At 43.3% G+C, this 24,814-nt stretch overlaps 1 protein-coding gene across 1 annotated transcript; it reads right to left on the bottom strand.

Moving 5' to 3' along the window:
* Positions 1-826: 826 nt before the first annotated feature.
* Positions 827-23,749, bottom strand: prox1a (prospero homeobox 1a). The gene is made up of 7 exons (XM_028397494.1): positions 23,224-23,749; positions 20,628-21,047; positions 19,941-20,552; positions 18,526-19,755; positions 16,016-16,123; positions 10,572-10,766; positions 827-2,322 (listed from the first exon to the last, which is right to left on the bottom strand). Exons 2-7 carry the CDS (start codon positions 20,976-20,978, stop codon positions 2,137-2,139), a joined length of 2,682 nt encoding a protein of 893 aa, XP_028253295.1. The 5' UTR covers positions 20,979-21,047; positions 23,224-23,749; the 3' UTR covers positions 827-2,136.
* Positions 23,750-24,814: the final 1,065 nt, after the last annotated feature.

The following is a 24,814-nucleotide window of genomic DNA, read 5'->3' as shown; positions in this document are numbered from 1 at the left end:
ACACACAGAGGGCATGGCGCGTGTGTTTGGGAGGTGAGTGGTGTTAGCAGAGGATAGATGAAATAAAATCTGTGAGATAGGAAGCACAGTGGAGGAGAGAGTAATATCAGTGATGGAGGTATATAAGAGGACTGAGAAGGATGGTAGGGCAACGAGGGCAGGCAGGCAGGCCTTGTCCCTGTGTCTTTGTGTGTGTGAGCTGTACCTATGTCTTTTTGTGTGTGTGGTTGTGTGTGTCCCTACGTCTTTGTACTGCCTAATCTAGGCGTCAGCAGCTTTTTGAGGCTTTTGTGCTGACAATAATCACACAGCGCTCCTCTTTTCAATTCATCAGCAACAACAACAAGGGATCACATGTCCCCTATACAGAATCCAGCGAGCGAGCGAGCGAGAGAGAGGGTGAGGGAGGGAGGTGACACACAGGCAGAGTGAGAGGGGGCATGGACAGAGTTAAAGTGGCCATCATGTTGCCTAGTTACTGCTTGGGTTGATGGTGAGTCGGTGTGTGTGGGCAGACACATTCAAACGGTCAACGCCCTCTGCACCTCTGCCGAGCGCAAATAAACCAGGCGAAAGTACAATCACACACTTCCAAATGAGCCCTCATTTTTGTTCAAAGAATAATTTATTTCATGTTGCAGTGTGATGGATAAACAATGAGTAAACCACTGGTCAAATCTGTAGCAAGCATTAATAATAATCATCATCATCAGAATAACATTAATAGGAATAATTATTTCAGTTATAAATAATAACAATATCAGAGTGATCAGAGTAATTATTACATCTATACAAGCTACAAATATCAGCATTTTTGTTTGTTGTCTTTTTTTTCTGCTGTTAAAACCTTAAACACTTCACACATGACCTGGCTGGTGCAGCCGCCCCTCTGGGCCCAGCAGAGCAGAGAGAAATCCTAACTTTGTTTTATTGTGTTCCTTGTGATCTATGACAGATTATATTGGAATCAATTGTTATGATTTAAATTCACAAAGCTTCTGTAGAGAATGACGTTGTTGACATAAGCATGTTAGCATGCTAATGTCAGCAGTGGATATTGCACAAACACATGATTTGATGTATCACTATAGCTTTGAATTTGCACCTTAAAATTAAACTGAAAATCAAATACCTTTCAGAATAAAATGCAACAATTGAGATCCGAGAACAGAAATAAAACACAATATTTGGACACCTATATCCTGTCATATTAAAATTATATGCTGCCTAAAAATTAAGTATTTCAATTTTTTTCTTATGAAATTTATCTCTCATGCTCGGGACACTCAAAGGCTACACAAGCCTAGAGGGGCAGCTGTGAAGGGGTGGGGCAGGTGGAGCCACACAGTCAAAACAAACACTCAGTAAGTCTCAGTACAGTAAGAGGAGGATGAAGTAAAAAGAGGAGAGGAAATGAATAGGAACAAACAACAACTAAGTTTGTTTTTTTTGCCCAGTTTTTATTCTGGGTGGGGATTTGGGAATGCTACTGTGCTTTCCTATTCAAGGTGTGTGTGTGTAAATGTAGTTTTGTGTGTGCATCTGTGACCAAGGGTTCATAGAAGAGAGGATGTAAGCTCATACAAAGGAGGAAAAAAATACAGAAACATCACTTTTTTCCCCCAAAAATGTCCATGTAACTCAAAAACATCCACAATAAAAAGATTTTTTTATATATTATCTTCTTTATTTTTAGTGTGCCCCCGACCTCAAGTCACGAGCTGAAGATTCATCCATCATCGTCCTCACCCCTCTGTTAAAGAGAAGGTGGAGGGGAAAAACAACGGCAGAGGAGGAAACTTTTCTGTAAGTGCAAGGACTTTCAATTTCTCACTGACTTTCAATTTCTCGCTGTTTCGTCCCAACATACTTTACTAATTTCAGCATCATCAGACTCTTTTCTTTATAAAACATCTTCTTTAGTCTTTAAAAGATGTGCTGAGCAAAAAAAACAACAAAAAAAAATCAACAAACCTGTCCAGCAGCCTCCGAGTGAAACCACTGCATCACGTTATGAACAAATGCATTTCATTAAAGACCTGTGTCTCTATCGGCACCTGTGGAGGCATCTTACTACAGCCTCCTTACAGTCCTGGGAGGTCTGCTGTGTTTGCCTGGCTTCCTCCCTCGTGCTAGTCAGTCATGGAGGAGCTCTTGTAGGCAGTTGGGGGATTTGAAGACCTCGGGAACATCGCTGTCCAGTTTGCAGATCACCTTGTAGATGGCCTTTTTCCAGGAGGGGTCTGCATCCTTTCCAGCCACGATAGCGTTGAAGAACTCTCGGAGAGTCACCTGGGCCACCTCCAGGAATCGATCTGGAACCTGAAGGAGACAGAGGGATGCTCTGATTGGTTGTTCTTCTTCAGAACCTCCTTTAAATACTTCGCTTTTCTTAATAGCCCCCAGCTGTGTGTTCGATGTCCTGCTATACACACCCACATAATGACAGATGACACACTCAGTCCTTGACAATGGCAGGTGTGTGTATGTGGCAGAGTTTCAACAAGAATGAAAGAATTGCAGGGATCTAATTGTCCTTTCCAATGCAGGCATAAATATACTGTCATCACAAGGCTTTGTGTGTGTTTATGTGTGTGTTTTGATGCTATGTGTGCGCTTGTAGCAGTGTTTGACAGCAGAACAATGACACGCACACACACACACATTTTTCATTCTTTTTTTCTGCCCTTTCTCCCGGGGGCAAGATCATACAAAGACACTAAACAACCTGACTAGGATTCTCCCCCCTTCCTCCACCCTGTCTCTCTCTTTTTTTCTTCTTCTTTGCTTCTTTTTCTTGCATGCAGATGCATACACACACACACACACACACACACTCTGCTGACTCTTCCAGACATACCACCTCTACACCCTGACAAACTCACACACACACGTGTAGAGGACAGTAGAGTGCCGTCTGGGTGTAACCCCGTCACGCGTGGCAGGATATGCCAAGGTTAGCCGCCACCAGAACGGATGAATCACTTCAGACACACACACACACACACACACAACCTAAATGATTCCCTGGACTCTCATATACTCTGTCTACCCCAACCTACCCTCTCTCTCTTTTTAGCTGGCCCCTTGAGAACACAGTTATTTCAATGAGTCTCTCTGTCATTGTCTTTGTATAGACGCTACTGTACACACATGCGCCCCCTCACACACACAAAACTTTTGGTGATATCTACAATACTTGCAGTAACATTGAAAACAAAGCTCTACAATATGTTGTACTTTAAGATCCTTTTGCTTTGTTAACAGCTTTGCACATTCTATCAGCTCATCACCTGTTTTCCCAACAGGTCTTAGAGGAGTTTTCACATATGTTGTGCACATGTTGGCTTACTTCTGCTGAGGCCAGATGCAGCACTTCATCTGCCTCACTCTCATGCTCCAAAACAAATCTTGGTTTTAGTAAATCGCCCGCAAACAACCCATCCTAACACCAAGCAAGAAAATGGAGAAAGCCCCAAAGTCAAGATGCTGTTTAATGGTTGCTGTGAAAGTGCCCACAGGGACGAATAAAAGTTGAAACCTGAGCTTGATCTCAAAGATGAATGTGCCTTTGTGGCGTCCTCTCCCACCAGGAATACATCCCTTCATCCTCTAGTTGTTCAATTTTGCTCTCATCTTAAAAGCCCCTACGCCCTGAAAATGTATTTCCTCACTGACCTGCACATCTTTGACCTTTAGCTGTTCTTCTTATATTTTCTGTTTTGTATGATTTTATTAATCCATCATTTCTGATTGATCATCTCAAATTGCAAAAGCTGTGAAACAAAAGCCGCCATGTATAGATGGACAGTAAGAGATTCCGTGCCCTTGACCTAGAATTGCCCCGGTCTTGGTGTCTTTGCATTGCAGCGCTGTTGCTGCCGTGTTCGGTGTGTTGAATGGTGATTTTTTTTTTTAATGTTTCAGGGTGACGTGTGTGTCAGCGCTGCGGCGGCTAAAGGCTCAAAGTGCTGAAGCAAGACTACAAAAAGGACACCGCTGACTAACGCAGAGGTAAGAGAGGGAAACACAAGCAGAAAGAATGAAATGAAGCAGGGATGATATTGGGTGTCAGCTCGACTGGACAAACATACACACACATAGATACACACTTGGGTCCAGATGCCCAGATTTGTCTGGCCATCGTAAATCAGTCCAATAAAGAGATCTAAATTAGGCCATCATCAATACAGATGGGCCTGTTCTCTCTCTCTCTCTCTCTCGCTCTCTCTGTGTGTGTGTGTGTGATTTACTCCTGGCAAGGATCTTGATATGGTATCTAGTTGCCAGGAGAGAGAGGGAGCAGGAGGAATGGTGAAAGTGAGAAAGAGACAGAAAGATAAAGAGGAAGAAAGACACTTGGTTCCCAGTAAACATAATTCGCATGATTGCTCTGGTTTGGTGGGTAAATATTGGATGAAGGGAGGCTCAATTACTCTCTCTTCACGCACGCACGCACGCACACACACACACATGCACACATAGATGCACACACACAGAAGGACAAGAGCCTGTAAATCTCTAAATCGCTGCCCAACAAAGAGGCCTACTGGGATGCCCTCCCTCCTGCTTTTTTCCCTAGTTTCTTTCCCCTTCCTCTTATCCACTCACTCTTCTCCCTTCATCACCAGCCTCCTTATTCCCTTTTCTTCTCTTGGAAATTTAGTCTTAAGAGAAATCACTTTTATTTGCTTAAAGAAGTACAACTTTTTCTTCCACTTTTGCTTTTTTTTTAATCATTTTTCAAAATGTAGTCAAAATATATAATTTGTTAGCCTTTTAGTTTCATTGTTGCAGTGTTGCTGTTCACTATTGGATTAACGTTGAAACAACGGCAGTAAACGTAATATAAATGATCATTATTTAAACTACTGATGTTGTAGTTTGAGTAAAAAGAAAAAAACAGCACAGAGATGTGCACATAGCAACAGTGATGGCGGTTTCACTAATTTAGTTTTTCTCTTTTTTTGTTTTTACAGTGTAGGCCACAAGCACAAAAGGGCAGTGTTGCACTAATAATATTTTTAGAATAAAGGAGAGCCCTTCATAAGTAGGTTACTTCTTTATGAATACACTGTCCCAATTTAACACATCAGAAAACTTAATATAGCCCTAAAGGATGATCAACTCTTGTCACCTGACAAAAGAGAGCTGGCTTGTGTGTGTGTCACACTCGTGGGAGTCAAACTCTGATGTTGCATAATTATGTCTGAAAACAATTCAAGTGTAAGCATAGCCCTGCACTGAAATAAGTAGATTAACCTTGAGTAAGAAAAACCTTTCAAGTTAAACAATAGCTTCTTATTCTTCTCTTTTGCCCCGCCTCTTTCTTCATCTCCCTCTATCCAAAAGGATTGATTGCGTCTTGTCTCCACGCGGTCACCATGAGACTGACAGAGATATCTGTGTTTGTTTGTCCTCAGTTGACTCTACCTGTCCCATATGCCTTTCTGCCTGCTTTTCCTCTCTATATTCACTCGACATCTCGCAAAAAAAGGGGAAACACACACACACAAACACATGCACAACTGGCTCTTAAGAAGTCACTATACAAACACCATATGTTTGATTCTCAAGGTGTACAAACAGAAAGAGGCAGTGTGTGTGTGTTGTGCCTTCTGTTTTATGTAAGGAGATGTTGACACAGTTTACTCATCTACATGTACACCTTTCTACTCCATTTTGTCTGTGGCCTTGAGGTCTGCTTTGCTCTTTGGTCAGGGGACTATTCCTCTATCATGAAGACAATACTGGAACTCTTTCATGCTGCTGCTGCTGCTTCTGTGGACTGAGCAAAGGTTGTGTGTGTGTGTGTGTGTGTGAGGGGGGGGGGGGGGGGGGGGACGTATCATTTTGTGCCAACACACAAGCATCTGCTTCCTTTTTCCTTCTCTCTTGCTGCTATCAGACCTGGTTTCAGTCATGCACACACACACACACACACACACACACACACTGAGAAGTTGTTCTTTCTTGTTGCTTGGACACTTGGTTTTCTTGGTATTTCTTCACCCAGCCCCACCTTGGACACTCCCAAATTTGTGTCCAAAACAATCTTGTTTTGGTTTGACACTGTAAGATTGCACACCTGTCCTGTACAAAGGTCTTTTCTTCTCATTTAGCTCCTAAAGCTCACACAGTAATGTTACTTAAAGCACACCATGATTCCTCTTAGCCAGCCAGAGTATTCAGTTCTGTCCCTGTTCCTGCTGCACATAAATAACACAGACAATAACCTTCTGCTGAGGTGCTCTTTGACACAGTCACCCATATTTGCAGCAGGCAGATAGCAGCCATTTCAAAGTGAAGCAAGAAAAAACTTCTGGCAGCACTTAGTTCAGATAGTAGGAGTGAAGTTCTAAGATGAGAGTGGAGATGGGAGGTTCCTTCAGGACATCAGCAATATGTTTCCTTTTTCAGCTGCTCTTTTGTCAATCAGTCACTGATGTCACTGTCACCAGGACAATGACAATAAAGTTTCTCTTTGTTCAGACTGCATGTGATCGAGAGGAAGGGTCTGCGTCCTGAGATTGCGTCTGTGTGTGTGCACTCACTATCTCATCATTTCAGTGTTAACAAGTGTCTCCGTATCACCGCGCGCGTGCACGTTCATACACGTGCTGTGCTTCCTTGTATTGGTGTGTGTGTGTGTTGTGCGCTTCCTTGTGCATGCGTTTTTTTCATTTTTTCTTTTTGTGTGTCACCCATAGAGGACAATAGCCTGGGTCATCTGACTGAGAGGCTGCAGACCACTAGTATCACATGATAGAGGCTGAAGGCCACGTCTTTGTTACCAAGCCTATTGTTAAAGCTAAGGAGACAGCTGGGGCAGGGGAAGGGAATCACTGCATGCACAGCACACACACATTTACAGGAAGAAGTCACACAGACACACACATACATACACCGCCCCCTCGTGACTCCAATCAGGCTCAGTGACAAAGATGATGCCTTCTTCTTCTCAACTGGAATACTAAGACACACACACGCTGCAAGCAGATAGCTATAATTATAGTGACAGAAACTGGCAGGTGGCATTGTCTGTTCCATACTGCTCTCTGTTAACTAGCAGCGGAGCAAGAAGGAAGATTCAAGCGTGTTTTCATGTAGACTATGAGCTGATGTGTGTGTGTATGGCTTTGTTTACTTGAAACTTATTTGCATGTACAAATTATTTGCATCAGGAAATATAATGATGCCTGTTTTTCAACATTATGAGGAAATGTTTGACCTGCAAATATGTATTTAGAGACTGTACTGTTGACTATTTAATACCCATTTTATTATTTTAATCATGTGTTTCAGTGTCTACAACAGCTAAAACATGCTGCCAGTTTAATTCCTACTTTTCTTTCTTTGACGCGTCATACTGTAGTTTTTGCATACTTTACAACAATTGCTGTGTTAAAACAACATGGCATTACAGTGCTTTAATATGTAGTTGTCCAGAGGGTAGAGAGAGAAAAAAGGAAGGAGGACAGGTGTAGTCTTTGAAATTCACCTCTTCTCAAAAGGCTGATCATTACTCCTCTGTGTGTGTGTGCGCCTTCTGGGTAGGTTAGAAGAGGCGAGGACAACAGGAAGATAGAGGAGGAATGAGGGGGGGGGGGGGGGGTGACAAACTTAAGGCTAATAGGCTGTTCTTTAGGTGTATCCACAAACTAATAAAACCCAGCTCCAGCGCAGATACGAATCCTACTTTCAAAATTGATTGCTGGGAGTGGGAGTCGACCTCAGCCCCTCTTCAGAGGGCTTGTATGAAGAGGAAGCGGAAAAGATGAGTGAAAAGATGAATAAGAAGAGCAAAACAAAAGAATCTAAAACGGCGGAGAAAGACATGAGAAGTTAAGCCTTTTATGAAGTGCGCAGCTTATGAAACCAGATATCCCTGAAATGTGAGTGTGTGACCACTCTGTGGCCTCCAGGTGTGTGTCTGTGTGTATGTGTCGCTCAAAGTCAAAGACCAGATTTTGGTAGCGACCACACCCACCCTTCAAGGGAGGGCACCTCTGCTCTTTTAGACAAACGAGTGTCTGTGTGTGTGTGTGAACACAAGTGTGTGGCGCAGCTGTGCCGTGGTTTGGTGCTGACAGAGCCAGTGAGGATCCTTGAACTGGAAAGATGAGAATGTCCTCTAGAAGGCTTCATAAAAATGTCTCATTGTCCCTCCTCACACAACACACACACACCAAGCTATGACAGCCTAATCCCTTTCCAGGCCTTTGCAGGTCTATTCTGCTGCATTTACGTTGAGTTTTTTTTGTGAGAGTTGCACACATACATCGTGAGGCAAGTTAAGAGTGGTATGCCCAATGCTGCTGGCAGACTTAACCAACAACCCGTCAATCTGTTCTCCATATAAAAAACTGGAAACATTTATCTCCCTCTTGGCAGGAGGTGGGAGCTGACACCTTTCCCCGAGTGTCCTGGCAAAGAAAATCTCTTTTTGTTTTCCCACTTTTTTTTTTTTTTTGAAGATGAGAATATTCCCCTGTTTCTGTTCCCTTTCTCCAGCCTCCTTCCTTTCTTTGCCTTCCTCATTAGTTAGTGGGCAGAGCTGCAATTAGCACAAAATTGTTTCAGAGACGAGAGAGGAGGAGAGAGGAAGACAGTGAGGATGGAGCGAGAGAGGTAAACAAGAAAGAAGAGTTGAAAGAATGTGGCTGGAGAGGCGGGTGGAGGAGGTAATTAATGAAGCTGCTATAATTACTAGGGTCTGTTTACGCCAACTTTGTAAGACAACACACACATATACACAAACTCCTAGTGAATTACACTCACCTTTTCTACAGCAATTAATGTGTAAAATACTGATTGATTACTAATGACAGACTCCACATAAGATTAAGCTCTGATTTAACCAGGAAAACAAAACACAATTTGACGCAGAGTTTTAGTGGCAAAGAAGAAGAAGAGAAGGGTTAGGTGGTGATGAAGAAGAGGAAAGAAATTGGAGAGAACCATTTTGATAGAGGACACGGTGAGTGGGAAGAGGGGGAGGAAACAAAAAGAAGAGAAAGGAGAGTATGGGTGAGGAAGGCAGAGAGGGAGGTGTGATGGGGGACAAACCAAGGTGGAACTCTGATGATGCTAAATTTGGCAAAAGGAGAAGACTTCTGTGTGCGTGCGTGTGTGTGTACATCAGGAGACTTGCTGAATCGGCCGTGGTTCCAGTTTCACGCCTCTGAGTTTGACAGAGAGGGAGAGAGAAAGCAAAGGAGAGAGAGAGAGAGAGAGAGAGAGAGGGTCCCCAGCCGGTAATGTTCCCTCAGGGCGACAAAGGAAAGGAAAGAGGGAGGTGAAGAGAGAGAAGGAGGCAGGCAGAGCAGGGGACAAAGTAGGGGAAGAAAATGTATACGTACCTTTGCAAACACACCTTCACTTTAGCTTTTATAGTGTTTTTATCAGCACCTTTTATGGTCATATGTTGTTATGGTTGTGATTATATTTGCTTTGGTTCTCATGTCTGGTTGTCCCTTGTTGGGACATGGGCTTTGACAGAATTTTTTTTTTTAAAAATCCTGAAAAGTTTCTCCGTCTTCTTAGTCTGTTATTGCTGTATAACAATAATAGACAGATACTGTGCAGTCACAGTGTGCACATGTGAAGACAGTGTCAACATACTGATCATTCACTGTTGAACAGTTTGCCTGTCTCAGTTTCAGTTTTCAGTGTGCGCGCAATGCACTGAAACTGAGGGACAAACCTTATATTGTTTTAAGTTTAATTTAAAAGTGATTGATTTACATTTTAAGGCTACACTGTGTGTAGCGCTGTCACACATCTTCTGCTTCTGGCCCCTGTTTGAACCTTAACCCTGCAGTCCCTAAAAATAACCCTACCGAAGCTCAGCCAAAATAAACACACACATGAATTATTTGCGTGTGTGTGTGTGTCCGTTTCCTGTACACGCTCTTTACATACACACCTGTGAAAAGCTACGTGACTCTTGTTATGCAAAGTATGCAAAGCATTTGCTTTTCATTCCTCCAAATAGGATACCTTAAAGTCTGTGTGCAAATCTTGCTTAACATTGGTCTCCCTTAGCAAATGTAAATAAATAAATAGAAAATGTGTGTGTGTGTGTCAGCATTGAGGTGTGTGCTAATAGACATCTAAATGCTGCTGATGTTACGTTGCATAGTTTAAGGGCCCTCAGGTCCCCTTGGACCAATATTGGGAGGAAAAAAAAGTGAGGGAGAGAATGTGACTTCTGCAAATCGCTTTGACAAGGACACCCGCGCCTCGAGCGGCGTCCTCTTTCGCCTCATCGAACACACACACTCACACAAACACACACACAGGCATACTGCGACATCCACACCTCAGCAGAATCGTGAGGTGACTGTTGCGCTCTGAACAGCTGACTTAGTAGAGGACGTTTGTGTGAGTGAGTTATGCTGAATTTAGTTTTAGAAGTGGAAATTCTGAAAAAAGAAAAATATGTCACCTCTAAAATTACTTAACTTAAAATGAATCATACTTTGATTGAATTGAAAGCTAAACAAACCAAAACTACAGTGATTTGGCTTATTCTAAAAAAGTTTGAAAGCCACCTCCCTCATGCTTACCTCAAAGTCATTGGCCTTGTTGTAGTGCATGTTGAGCGCCCTGAAGAGCTCCGCGTCTCGGCCCACCGCCAGCTCCTCGGAGGCGGTCACACCCTCGTTGATGGCCTGCCGAGCGAACTTCTCCATCTGGATGTAGTAGAACTCCCTGAAGTTGCTGAACCACTTGATCAGCTGGGAGGTGATGCAGCGATTGAACTGTAAAAGGATTTCTTGTGTCATTTTTGGCTCATAATTTATAAAGACTTTTGTTGATGAAACTCACATGATAAAATTGATAAACTAGTAGATTTAGTGCTGACTGCTGCTTCCTATTTGGAGCTGTGCATGAATAAGAGAGTTGCTTTGGTGTTTATTTGCATGATGGTATGTCATCAAATTTGCCTCTGTATGAGTGCTCATCTTGGATTATGGCACGACGTCTACTTTGTGTTTTGCATTTTACATGCAGTAACACAAAGACGTATTAATTGCTTCAGATGAATTAGTTTGTAATCATTAAATTAGAGAATTACAGTTTAATTTGTGCTTGCAATAAACACACATGCTTAAAATCTCTATCCACCTCATTAGCCACTAAAACACTGCCTGCACCTTCAGGCCCCTCATTGAAGGATCTCTAGAAACCTTCCTAATCAAACAACAGTGTCCCCAATATTAACTTATTGTGAGGCCATTCAAATTGAGCTAAACCAACATTAAACAAGTCTCATCAAACACTGTTCCTGCCCTGGAGGCCTTTACACCACACTGCAAAAAATGTCTGACAAAATGTGCACAATAAACTGTTAAAATATTTTATAAGGCTACTGGTGTGTGTGTGTGATGTTCACATGGCCTTTTGGGTTCTCTTTCTCAGAAGAATCAGAGAAAAAAAACACAGTGACAGCCCAGTGAAAGTGCACGTGTGTGTGTGTTTGTGTTCAGTGAAGGGGAAAAACGGCTTTGACACGGAGATTAAGCTCAGTATTGTTACAAGACATTGTCTCACAGGAACAAGGGATGAGCGAGAGAGATAGGGGGAAAGAAAGACAGATAGAGGAGAGAGAGAGAGAGATGAATGGCGGGAGGTAGCATGGAAAAAGGAATGCACAGAGAGCGAGAGAGAAAGATGAGCGGAGAAGGAAGAGAGCGGTCAGAGGGGGTGACATAATGGAGCATAATTGGGGGGTTATGTGTGTGTCTGCAAAAGAGGAAAGAGAGTCAGGACAGGCGGGGAGTGTGTGTGTGTGGGGAGAGGGGGGTGTTTTGACCCACAAAAGAGTTGCACAGAAGGAACATGATAACTCAGCACTTAACAAACACAAACACAAGATCTGTACATCTGACTGCTTTTTACCTGCAGTACCAACATTGGCCACTAGGGAAACTCAAAAAGCACATTCGAATTTGAATACCGTGGACACAATAGTGCAAAATACTATCCACTTATAGTTCTCCAAAGATGCTAATGCTAGTGGAGATTGCCTTCTGTTGCTCTTGGCAGCTTATTGTTGCGACATTTATTCCACTTTCCACATCCTAGCTAACGTCCCAGACATCCTAAATCTAGATGTCCTGATTCCTTTTTTTAAGCTACTACAGATTAGTAATATTTACAAAACCTTACTGCTAAACACACACACACACACACCCAGTCATTCAACCACCTGCCCTCCCGTCCACCCTCCGTCCCCATCCAGCTCATCACAATCAGCGGCGTGAGACAAAAGACAGAAAGAGAATGGAGGTGATGGTGAAGGGGGGGGGGGCAAAATGCTGAGTTTGAGGAATGCCATTTTGTGTTTACAAAGAAAAAGGGGAAAGAGAGAGTGTCAGAGAAAGTGTCAGGGCGGCCCTCCCTCTCCAGTCCTATCCTTCCCCCCCGATGGTGGGTGTTGTCAGCCCCCCCAGGCCACATTGGAAGGGCAAACATCCTTTAAGAATGTGCCCACTTCAAGCAGATTCGTCGTAGCTCTGCAAATTTTATAGAGGACAGTGCGAATGTGCACAATCTGCAGAATTGTGCGAGTTGTAGCGCTGAAGGTTTTTCCTGTGGATCCTGGAGGAATAGCTGTTGTAGTAACTTTTTAAAATTATGATTTAGGTTATTTCTGCTTGACTAAACAGTATGTACACCATGTGACTGTTTGAATGTCGCCTTGGGACGGATTTGAACACAAATGTGATAATTGCAAGTTGAGTTGAATCAGTATCAGTAGACAAGCTGTTGCCCGACAAGGCCAAATTGGCTGTGTAACTTATTGTGTAACTAATTGACAAGACGGGTTGGGCGCTAATTGATTCCTGCTGAGCGGCATCGAGATGTCATTTCAGCCACTCAAGGCAAGAGTCTTCAGGGCTGTCGTTGATAAATGTCACTGCTTGGTGTCAGTGCGAGTGAGAGTAAAAACCCTGAGAGTGAGAGTGCACGTGAGTTAGAAGGAGCTCCCCAAGCCGGCAAGCGTCTAATTAATCCTCCTCCAGTCTTAACGAGGTCTTAATTACTCTCCCTGACTCTCTGAAGACGAGACGGCAGTGACCCCAGTATCTTATGCTAACATATATTATGATATGATTGTCTGGTCAGAAGGCAAGAGGTGTTGCGGTGCAATTAAGATCTGGTGTGTGTGCTCATCTGTGCCTAAAACAGTTCAACAGCTCAACCCACTTCCCACACCGAGCGAGGAGCCCATTGTGCGTAAGAGGCTCATCTTTAAGAACCAGTTTCCCATAGACAAAGTCCATTCAAGTCCAATTAGGGGAAGCCATTCAGGGCCCTAATTCCCTTACAGTGAATCTGCCTGATCCTTCTAACACATGCTACTTATTGTTCCCTGGGAAGGAGGGGGAGGCAGTGGGAGTAAGAGAAAGGGTGAGAGAAAGAAAAAGAGAGAGACATTGACCCGGATTTTGGAAATGATGAGTGTAATGAATGCAAAGGGACAATGAAACAGGACATACACAGACAGCAACAGGGTACTCTCCCTCTCTAACGCTCTCTCCTCCACACACACACACACATTAGCAAAGCCTCGAAAAGAACAGCCTCACTCATCACAAATAGGATTATCCATGATTCATTTTTTTATTAGGCAAAGTAATTTCTGTGGAGTTCCTCCCACTGATAAATATGCTGGATTAACTGGGATTATGACTCAATTAAAACTAAATTTGCCTATAAATCTTTATTTGCATAAAATATGAATAACTATCATTTCTTCTGCTTCTTTTTGTCTGCTAAAGCTAAAGTGTGTCCCTTCACACCACGGAGCACCATTGTTCCGTGGTTAACAACTAGTAAACTTTATACTAATACTACATATTTCTGCTACATTTTGACCTGGATGTCAATGGGAACTGACTCATTTTTAAGTCACCTTCAAGTGGCCACTTGAGGAACTGCATTTAGATAGTGGATTTTTTTTCTCTGTCTGTTTCTCTACTGCAAATGTAATTTATTTATTTTTTTTTTATTTTACATAGAGGGAAATTCTTTACAGCCAAGCAGTGTCATACAATGACTAGCTGGGATCGAACCACCAACCTTCCGGTTACTGGACAACCCTGCTATACCACTGTGCCACTGTTGTCCCCATGTAACAACCCACTGTTTACTCTTCACTCTTCTTTTCACCGGTCTGGGGTTGGATCATGTTACAGTAGACAGGGAAATTATTGGAAACTTTGTCTATAACACAGATGCCTGCTCCACTTGTGTGTCACTATCACTCAGCATACCTTCCCTCTGTGAATCTAAAATGATAAATTCCTCTGGAAAACAAATCCACTGTTTGTGGCTGTGACTGCGGCTACATGCCGAGGCTGTAATACTGTCAATCTGCTGAGCGAAGTGGCGGCCGAAGCACTGCAAACATCTCCTAATCTAAATCCATGTTTGCTGAGATTGAAGAGATTAATTGAATATCAGTTTAGAGATAAACCCACAGATTGGAGACTAGATTAATTTTAAAAGCTAATATCAATCTCCAAAAGATAAACTCATATACTGAGCCTACGCATTAACTCATTAGTTCTAATTTATTCACTTTCCAAATTAAAACCCTCAACGCCAGGCTTGATTTGGCCACATAAATATTAAGCAGATAATTGAAATTGTGATTTAAGCTGATTATAGAATTTATTAGTGTCAGCACATTGTAGTTTTTTTCTTTCCTCTGACAAGAACCTTTAAGTAAGTTTAGTGTCATGACGCTTGTTTTTATTGAACAGATTTTATTTAAAAAGAATGAAAAATTGGTTCAATTGAACAATTTTGGAGATTTCTAGGAAAAAAAAACCTTTAATAAATCTTTCTTTTTTATAGATTTGAAAGTAATTTTATCAGATGTCTCATTGTCTTGGTTTTATTTTTAAAATAAGGTTTTTATCACCTAATGGAGTCCTAGTTAATGACAAATCGGACTCTCACTACTGGGAGCAGGTAGGCTTAGCAACCTTGTGTTTGCCTAGCAACCTGGTGTCCCAGCGACCCTTGTTGCCATGGCAGCCCGATGAGGATGTGGCACTGCCACGAGGAAGTGGTCACCACAGATATGAGCCAAAGGGCAGCTGGTGTGTGTGTGTGTGTGTGGCTGCTCATTTGAATACAGCGTCCTGAATCTGTCGAGGAGCCGTATGCTCCTTTTGCAAAACACGTAGCAGCCTGTAAACACAAAACAATCAGCGTCTTTGTTTTAAAGCTGTTGTTCTGTTGTCATCCCTTTCATTTGTGTGGCCTCCCTTCCCTGCGTTCCCTCTGTCAAGTTCACAAAACTGTCCCAACACGCAAACACACACACTTTCTATTATTTCATTGTTTTAGTCATCTTATTTACCTTTTTTTCTTTTTGTTGTGAATCCTGTTAAATTCGCTAAATTCTGATTTTTTTTCTGCCTTTAAAGCAAAGTTCTCATTTTATGTAGTGACAGTGTTAGCATAAAAACTTTTAGGTCACAATGTGTGTCTTTGTGTTGGGAGGGGTTTTTACAGTATGTGTGAGAAAGAAAGTGGGCGTTATCACCCCCACCGCCACCACCACCCTACAACCCCAGGCCGATTAAGGCCAGAAACTCTAATTATCCTACAAAGATGTGACAGACTGGAGCACCCATCTGCACTGACACACACACATACACGCACGTATGCACTGAATAATAAATGCACAAAATTGCAACCCAACAGTGAAAGTTGAATTTCACAGCACAAAATCTGATTCCAAAAAGTTCCTATCATCCCACATTATATGCACACAAAATGAATTATTTTGCAACTTGTATGGCTTCCAATGCTTCTATGCAACAGTGTATCATGTAAATGTGTGCCGGTAGTAAACAATTATTCATTCATGTGCTAGTTTGATGTGGAAATGGGTTCTTGTTCTTGGTTCAAACTCTCAAAGTACAGTCACAACATGACAGGACATGAAACTGAAAAGTAGAATTAGGAGAAGGCAGGGTGGTCTTACCTTTACGTCAGAGAAGTACATTTTGAGCATGTTGGAGGAAGGGTAGCGGGTGTAGAAGAACATCAGCTTGGCTTTCTTCAGGTGGTTGGGGGACAAGCCCTCTTGAATCTGGGTAGTGACATGTTAAGGAACCAGACGAGTCGAGTTGTGTATGTAACGATCTACATCTTACCACCGTCTCAAAAATAATAATTGTGGAAGGCCTTTTTGAGGGAGTGTGTGTGTGTGTGTGACGACAGCTGTGCCCCACCATGCTGCCATTTCCCCACCACATTAACATCTCTATAATCTATCAGAGAAGATGAGGCAATCAATGGAACCCCCTGCAAGGTCAATTAGCACACAGAGAAACACACACACATAAAGAAACCCCCAGGGGCCCTATATGATTGGAAAGAGGGGAGAGAGGAGCATCAGCAGTCTAGGAAAGAGCATAAAGAAACACAACTGTTCGGGTCGTCCTGAAACTAGTGCAACAATAACAGTAACTTGACAACCACGATACAACACTTGCCTTTGATAACAGCCATCATCCATCATTCATTTAGCAGCAGATACATCAGATCACTGGACAATAACACCATCACTTATTTAACATTCATACCAACCTGTCACTGTGTGTGTACATTGTGTTCAGGTTTTCATGAATTTAAAAACAGCAAATGTTATGTAATAGTAGCTAAAGTGAGTCAGTTAATAAACAACACCAGTAGTGATGTCCTCCTCTAGCTGCTTCTTTCCTATTGGTGTGTACCACACATCTGTCAATGCAAGTGTTTTGTGCAGGGCTCACTGTATCAGCTGTAACTTGACCTTGTTACCAGGTGTGTGTGTGTGTTGGTGTAGGGTAGGATTTGGAGGGGAAGAGGAGAGAGAAAGGGGAAGGAAGAGGGGGAGGATAAATTCATAAATGAATGGAGGACATCTGCTCAGCTTTGTACAAAAGGATTAACGATACACAGACCTGAGGGATTGTGTGTGTGTGAGAGAGAGAGAGAGAGAGTTTGAGTGAGAGAGAACCTTTCAGGTGATCAATGTAAAACATCTTAAGCTACCTGCCAGGCTTTTAAACTACTAACTGTACAACTGATATCTCATCCTGTACTAGTTTATTTGTTCATAAAAAAATTAAATATTCCGTTACTTTTACAAAATATTTGACAAAATCAGTGGTTGCTGGGTTGTTAAAGGGTCTTCAGTATAGAAAGGTCTTTAGTATTTTTAATAAAAGTATTGAAATACTAATGTTCAATTTTAGATTTTTTTCCTTCCTACCAAAAGAATGAGGGATTTTTTTGGAATGAAGTGGCTCAGCAGGATCAAGAGATGTGTCAAATATTTCTTTTTTTTTAATTAAAGCAACATCTAAATTAGCTTTGAAGGCTGCACTGTGATCAAATCCTCATCACAGCTACAAGGAGTTCCTATTTGTCAGGTTCAAAGTCTTTTTCTTCCTTTTCACTTCAAACGTGTGCATTTGAGCACATGTGTGAGTCGAAAGTGTGTTTGTGTGTGTGTGTGCCTGCGTAGTGGCCTGGGAGAAGCCCTCTCCATATGAAAGGTTAGGAACGAAAAGATAAACAGCTACCTGCAAACACCTGTCCACACACACCCGCCATGAAAGGCAGTGTATGTTTGTGTGTGCACGGGCACACACAAACATACACAGAAAGGAGGCAAAACACACACACAGCTGCCAAGCAACTGAGAGCCGACAAATGAAAGTGAGTAGGAGTGAAAGGGAGAGAAGACGAGCTAAAATTTTTAAAGACGAAATCAGTGTATACATTTGAGATTTTACACTTCTCTTTATGTGTGCCCACAACCCCAAAACACACACGTTTAGAAAGCTGCCATCAATGAGGCCAAACATTGGCCTGTTCCTCTCTTTGAAATATGATTAGCTTTGAGCTCCTATGTACAAGGTCTTACCCCTCACACACACCGAAACACACACATGCACACAGACAAAGTGAAATATGATTTGCTTTGAGCGTTTATGTACAAAGTCTTTGTGATGAAAGAGATCCTAACAGCACAAGAGTGTCTTAGACTGTGTGTGGGTTTGTGTGTGTATGTGTGTGAAGAGGGAGCTCATGAGCCTTTCTCAGCACCTTTAAACACCACAACCTGCTGCATAGAGTTAAAAGAGCTTGAGAGAGCAGTGTGCGACCTGTTTAATCTTCCCACTCTTGCAAGACCTGGCGCGCCCGTTTCATCTTCCCCACTCATTGAGGAAACAAGAGGCTTAAACCAGGAACCAATTAATGTAGATTAATTGATACTGTGTGTGACTATTGCCTCCTCTTGCTGATGCATCTCTAAGATGTCTCAGTGGTTGACTGTATTAGATGTGTGACTCTTGCTGAGGATAGCAATAATTGGAACAATATTGGTTTTGGTTACAATAATTATAATCTTAATGACTATTTTATAATCTGAATTATTCTAAATGCAAGAATGTGTAGACTCCCTCACGCTAATACAAAACCTTACAGTGAGAAGGATACAGTGCTGCCTGAGTAGGGAGATATGTCGGCCATGTCTTGCAGGTCCCCACACTCAGACTTGATGAGGGCCAACGACAGACCCTCTGGCCCATGCTGGCTCGGAGAGGTCTGCCTGTGGTGATGGTGACCTAGATGGCCTCCTCCAAGGGATGCCATTTTGGTTCTGAGGCTGACAGTTTCCCGGGTTATGTCCATGGAATCGGGTGAGGACCGGTGGTGGTCCTTAGGGCCTGCAGGGTAGCCGGCTCCACCCCCGTGTGATCCCAGCGGGCTCTGAAAGGGGTAACCCATGAGAGGAAGAGGAAACGGGTGGCGAAATGATGGTGGGCTAAACCCGAGAGAAGCCGTAAGGGGAGACGGGTGGAGGGAAGGGTGGTGGTGAGGAGGAGGAGGAGGAGGAGGAAGAGAGGAGTTGGTGCTGTCACCTCCACCTCCGCCGGTTTTGCGCACAACCAGCGGCAGTGCTTCTGTTTGGTCATTGGGCGTTGGCACACCGCTCAGTCTGCCACTCAGCCCCCCACTCAGCCCACCAAATGAATCCAGCGGGCTCGGGACGATGACGTCCCCAAAGCAGTGCAGCCTCTGGTTGGAGGAGTGGTAGTTAGGGGTAGGACTGCCATCGCCGTTCAGACTGAGGGCCAAGTTGCCGCCACCAAAGCGTGAGTCAGGGGTTAGGGAGGGCAGGGGGCCGAAAGGTGGAGGACAGGAAGAGGACGAGTTGGAGGATGAGGAAGGAGCAGCTGGCGTGCTGCTGTGGCAGCCATGATGGTGATTGGTTGTCTGCTTGGGTGAGGAGAAACCTTTGACGACTGTGTCCACGACCTGTGACACGGCACAGTTCAGCTCCTGCTTTAGAGTCTCTGCTAACTGCCTTCCTCCTCCTGCTGCTCCTCTCCTCTTCATCGCCCGTTCTCCATTCCTCTCCTCCTCCCTGCTGTCCACGTCCTCCTCCATTTCTCCGTCTATCAAGGCTTGTTCACGGAGGAGGGCTCGGGCCCGGTCCAGAAACAGACCCGGGTCCAGCTCAGACAGGTCGTCATGGCTGTGCCGTCCTCTGTCTCTGTGCCTCTCCTCCAGCCCGTCAGAGCGGATGCTGTCCTCTGACAAGTTCCCATCCTCCTCTCGTTCTCCACCTCGGTCAGCCTCACCATTCTCGCCATTTTCTTCCTCTTCTTCTGTCTCCGAGTCATAAATCTGGTAGAACTTCTCCTGAAGTTGACGCAGCTGTTTCTGTACAAAGGAGAAAGAAAGTTAAAGAAGTCTTCTGAGCCAGAAGGTCACACATTACTGTAAATATACTTTAAATATCATGGGAAAATATGAAGGAGAGATAAAAATAGAACAACTTTAATAACGTGAAAAAGTTTATGCTGCACTATTTTTGTTCTACTTTTCCAACCTAATCTGCAACTAACCTGCATGTCTTCCAGCTGCAGCTTAAGCTGCCGTCTTTCCTCCTGTCTCTGCTCCTGCCTGGAGCACACCAGCTGGGTGAAGCTGTGTTGCTGCTGTGGCAGCCGCTGCTTTCTCTTATTCTCCCTGTAAACCTCACCAACGCCTCCCACGCCGCCACGTGAACTTGGCGAGCTCAGGAGGGAAGACGGGCAGTCGCTCCGGCCATGCCTACTGGTGTTGTTGCCATCTCCTCCTCTGTGGTCATTACTGCTGTTGCTGCTGTTCTCATTCTCCCTGTTGCTTTCTGGGTTGTGGTCGCCGGCGCTGGGCCGGACCAGCGGTGAGTGACTCATGCCGCGAATTATGTTTTCCACACGGGCCCGCTTGGCGCGAAGGTGTTCATCTGAGAGTCGGTCCAAGTCAAAAGAGGAGAGAGAGAGGGGCTGAGAGGAAGCGTGAGAGTTGAGGCTCGGAGTTGGCGGTGGCCGCCCGAAAGAGGAGGAGGAAGGTGGAGGGGGAAGAGGAGGTCCAGGAGAGAGGCAGTCAGATGGACTGTCCCTGTCCCTGGAGGAATTGCTGCAGGCGTCCTCGGCCTGGATCTCAGAGCCTCCACTAGACAGAGCTCCACTCCCCTGAGAAAACAGAAACAGAGAATTAATAAAAGGGAACACATTTAATGAATCGCTGGTATTGGTGCAAGGTTTTACCTGAAAGCCTGAGTCACTCCCTCCGTTCTTTGACATGTTGTTTTTTAACAGCTGAGAGATGATCGTAGCGCCAGGGAAAGGCATTATGGCATCTTCATATGAGTTGGCCCTCTTGAGCAACTTTCTAAGAACGTTGGACTTTTCTCCGTCGCCATTGGTCCCCCCATGTCCGTGACTGACCAGTGAGCAGTCTCCGTCCTGATCGGGGCCGTGCGATTGGTTCATTCTGTCGAGCAGGGTCTCTCTGGCGCGGCCAAAAATCGCGCTACCCACTGTCCTTTTGACCCCGATGTCAACACGTCGGCGCTTGGTCTGTCTGGTTAGGAGGGTGGTGCTGTCATGATCAGGCATCACGCAGGGCAACTAAACAGACATGACCAGGGGGGTGCTCACAGACGCACACAAGCTGAGATGGGTTACCTGGTCAACATGAAGCACAACGGAACTAAGATTAAATAATCTCAAAATAAATGCAGAAATTAATGATTAAAAACAAAACATCTCACTCGTCTATGCCTGTTTACACACACTAAAAATTGTGAAATTACATTTCAGGGAAACCACTGTGAGAAACAATGCACCCTTTAAAATAGTTCAAGGAGATATTCCCACAGAGAAGTAACACCTGCCTGTAATAACCAAAATCATTTCTCATTTCCTCCTCATCCCCCGAGGGCTAACCTTGATTTCTACGTCTTGTGAGGAGCCATTGAGAATCGACATGTCTTATTGTCAGAGGGACTTCAAAGCACTTTTCACCCTTTGGGCTCCTTTTAACTTCTTTGTTTTATATCTTTACAGTTTTATTTTGAAGTAAATGTTGTCACTTGGGCATTTAAAAGTTTTTCATACAGTATATTTAAAAGTTTTGCTTTTTTGTTTGAATGCATCTTATCCATTGTACGGCAAGTGAATCTTTAAAAACTTTCACTAGAGGCTGACACTAGAATCCTTGCAAATGCAAATGCAAAAACAAAAAAAAACTTGCAAAAGCATGAGCAAAAATACACCCTGCTCATTTTTAAACATGTAAATAATGCTGGTTAATATCTGTGTGATCCCTTACATGCACACAGCGTTTTCCATGTTACATGTTTGCATCTGTTTTGCAAGTGATTTCACTGTCTTGACTTAGGGAAATAATTCACAAATTAAAGTTGCTTCCTTAAACAGTTTTGCAGTGTTGTCACCTAAGAGTTCAAAGAAAACATGCTTTTGCATTAATGCTGGGGCAACAACACACACTGTTGTGTTACTGTACAGGATAAAAGAGCCTTTCCAAGCAAGCAAGAAGGGTTAGTTTAAATATGATGCCTGTTGTTAAAAGACACTAGTCCCTCAGCACAGTGCCGGGCAGTGACCCAGATACTGACCATGCATGCATACACACATTGCTCTCTGTTTGCATTATTGGTTCTTCAGCATTACTCTGGGCAGAGGTCTGGCACAGACACACACAGCGACACGGAGACAAAACAGTGTAAAGAACTTTTGAAATATGTCTCAGGTCAAAGCGAGCATCTATCAGTGTAAGAAACAAAAGTTCAGAGGAATAAAATAGAAGATGTGTGTTAATGTTAAAACAGACAGTGAAAGGAGATGTGAGAGTGTGTGTGTGGATTGTGTGTGTGGTTTTGCATCAAAACTGAAACTTGTGTTTTAACCTGAATTTGAAGAGCAGGAATAACTTGCTCTATAATTGTGAACTGAAATAGGAAGTGACTGATTAATAACTGCACTTCAATTTAAAGGAAATGAGTGAAAGGAGTTACTCACGCTTAAAATAAAGATTAGAAAGAATAACATTTTTGTCTTGGAAAGTCAAACATGAAACATGAAAAAAGTTATATTTTGCAACCTCTTTAGAAATGTTTGAAACATTTAAGGTGGCTTATTCTCTGTGCGCTCTGACAGAGGGGGAACCGCTGGCCAAACAGAAAACGCAAGCTGCTTGCTACTTTTACGCAGAGCAGATAGAGATTTTTCCTCTTCCCAAATGACAGTTAATGCACCGCAGCGACATGCTGAATGTCACAGGGGAACGTTTTCAAATAATCACATTGTTTATTCTGCTCAAATGTTATTTTGTCTTGAATTGGAAAGGCGCTGAAACACAAATAAAGAGCTCTCCATCTCACGGAATATATCATATTAAAACTTCGGTTTTAAATGACATGTTAATCATCCTCTCATTTAAAAGCCGCTATAAAATACGCAGGTACGCACACTAATACCAAACCAAAAATAAAAAAAATACAAAAACCGCACTGAACCATACCTCATTGTAATTTTTAAGTTTAATCAGTGATAAAGGCGCAAGAACTCTTAGACAGTTTGAGAATAACACGCGTAAAGTGAGTCGATATGAGCAGAAGTGGTTTCGGAAAGCACTCCAAGATTTAACTAAACTATCTGTATCCGCGGCGTATGAGATAGACCGCGTCCACGAACTGGACACAGTGGAAGTTAACTTAAGCCTGTGTGCTCAGATAAATCACACACACACACACACACACACACACTCACTGTAAATTGTCCCCCTCGCGAGTGGCAGGCCTGATTATAACCGTAACAAATAAAAAGTATTTGTACTTACTTCTCTCTTGGATCGTTTCTCCAAGTCGGTCCGTCGAAGAAAGGGCAAACACTAGAGACAGATCCGCACTCGCTGTTGAGATCAATGCCGTAAATTACTACGGCAAAGTGGAGACGTATGCAGAGCGTGCGTGCGCGCGGGCGTGAGTGAGTGTATGTGCGGGAGGGAGAGGGAGACACAGAGAGAGAGGATCTCATACAGAAGTGTGTATGTGAGAGAGAGTAACACGAGAGACAAGGAGAGAGAGCGAGAGAGAGTCTGCTCTTGTGCGCCGCTCTCCTCTCGGGATGGGAAGTGTTTAGTATCGAGCGCACCCGGTCCGTCCGGCACTCTCGGCTCGCCGCGAATCCCGCATTCTCCCTCTGACCGACGGCAAGACTCTCAATAAGACGCAAGAAGAGACGCACACATGAAGGATACGTGAAGACGCTGCGTCACCGCTCCCGGAGTGAGGTAACTACTCCACCTGACCAATAAGGAAGAGGAGTCGGGCACGGTGGATTTTATTTATAAGGAGCTCCCAGAAAACGCCGCGCTGCCAGAGCGGAGAAGAGAGAGAGGGGAGAGGAGCAGAGGAGAAAGCGGAGGGTAAACTGATAGTCAGTTTCTCCAATCTCTCTCTTAAAAGCCGCAAATTTGTTTACACAATAAATGTCTAGTTTATTTGGACTTCAAGGGCATCACGTGTCCGTTTTTAGATTTTAATTAGTTTCCACAAAATCAGTTTAACGGGCCAATTAGCAAATGATTCTGACATAACAGTCCTTCAATAAAAACAGATTTAAATTCCACTTTGCATGCATTTAATTCGTATCAGCTCAAGTCTTAATAAACATGCTCTTTAATTAATATGGGCTGTTTTCTTTTCAGAGACACCACACGTATGTCCACACATATCAACAAACATTTGGTGACTCTAATTTCCTGTGCGTAATTGGACACAACTTTGCGCACCTTTGCGCGGAGCGGCTCCACGGATTAAAATAAAAGTTCCTCTAACCACAAAGACAAATGATGGGGTAACGTTCCATCAAAGATCAGAAGTCAGCCACCTATCGGGGCTTTGCTCGAGGACACTTCGGCAGAATTGCAAGTTTGAGTGAACAAAAATCAAAATGTTATTTATAGCACAGAGGCCTTTTGAGAAACAGACCGCGTCTTCAGCGCATTTTAGTCACTGCTGGCTTGTCAAAGTTTCTGTCCAATCATTTAATCACCGTTACACACAATTAAATAAAATTGTGAAGGTTTTGAGGTGTGTGTTTGTTCCATTGCTGGGTTGCAGTGTCAAGGATCTCCTGAGAAAAAAGGACATTAACACAAATTATGTTTTTATAAATATTCTGATTCTGAAACAGGAAATGAAAATATTTACAAAGCATCTGTCATCTTGATTTTTTTTATTTTTTTTTTATTTAATTAATTTCAGACTGATCAAATAGAAATGACTTCTCTTGCAGAGGTATGCTGTTGCGCTTCGTGCGTGTGGGCCATCCTCATTTCCTACTAAACAACACCTATGTTTTATTTAAAGTTATTGTCAGGACGCAGGTTTTTTTTGTCATGGCATTTTTTCATGGAATTCCTTCAT

This window comes from Parambassis ranga, chromosome 2 (assembly GCF_900634625.1).
Source record: "Parambassis ranga chromosome 2, fParRan2.1, whole genome shotgun sequence".
NCBI classification, from domain to species: domain Eukaryota; kingdom Metazoa; phylum Chordata; class Actinopteri; family Ambassidae; genus Parambassis; species Parambassis ranga.
The sequence above is the reverse complement of the archived record's forward strand: the minus strand, read 5'-3'. Positions and strand labels throughout refer to the sequence as shown.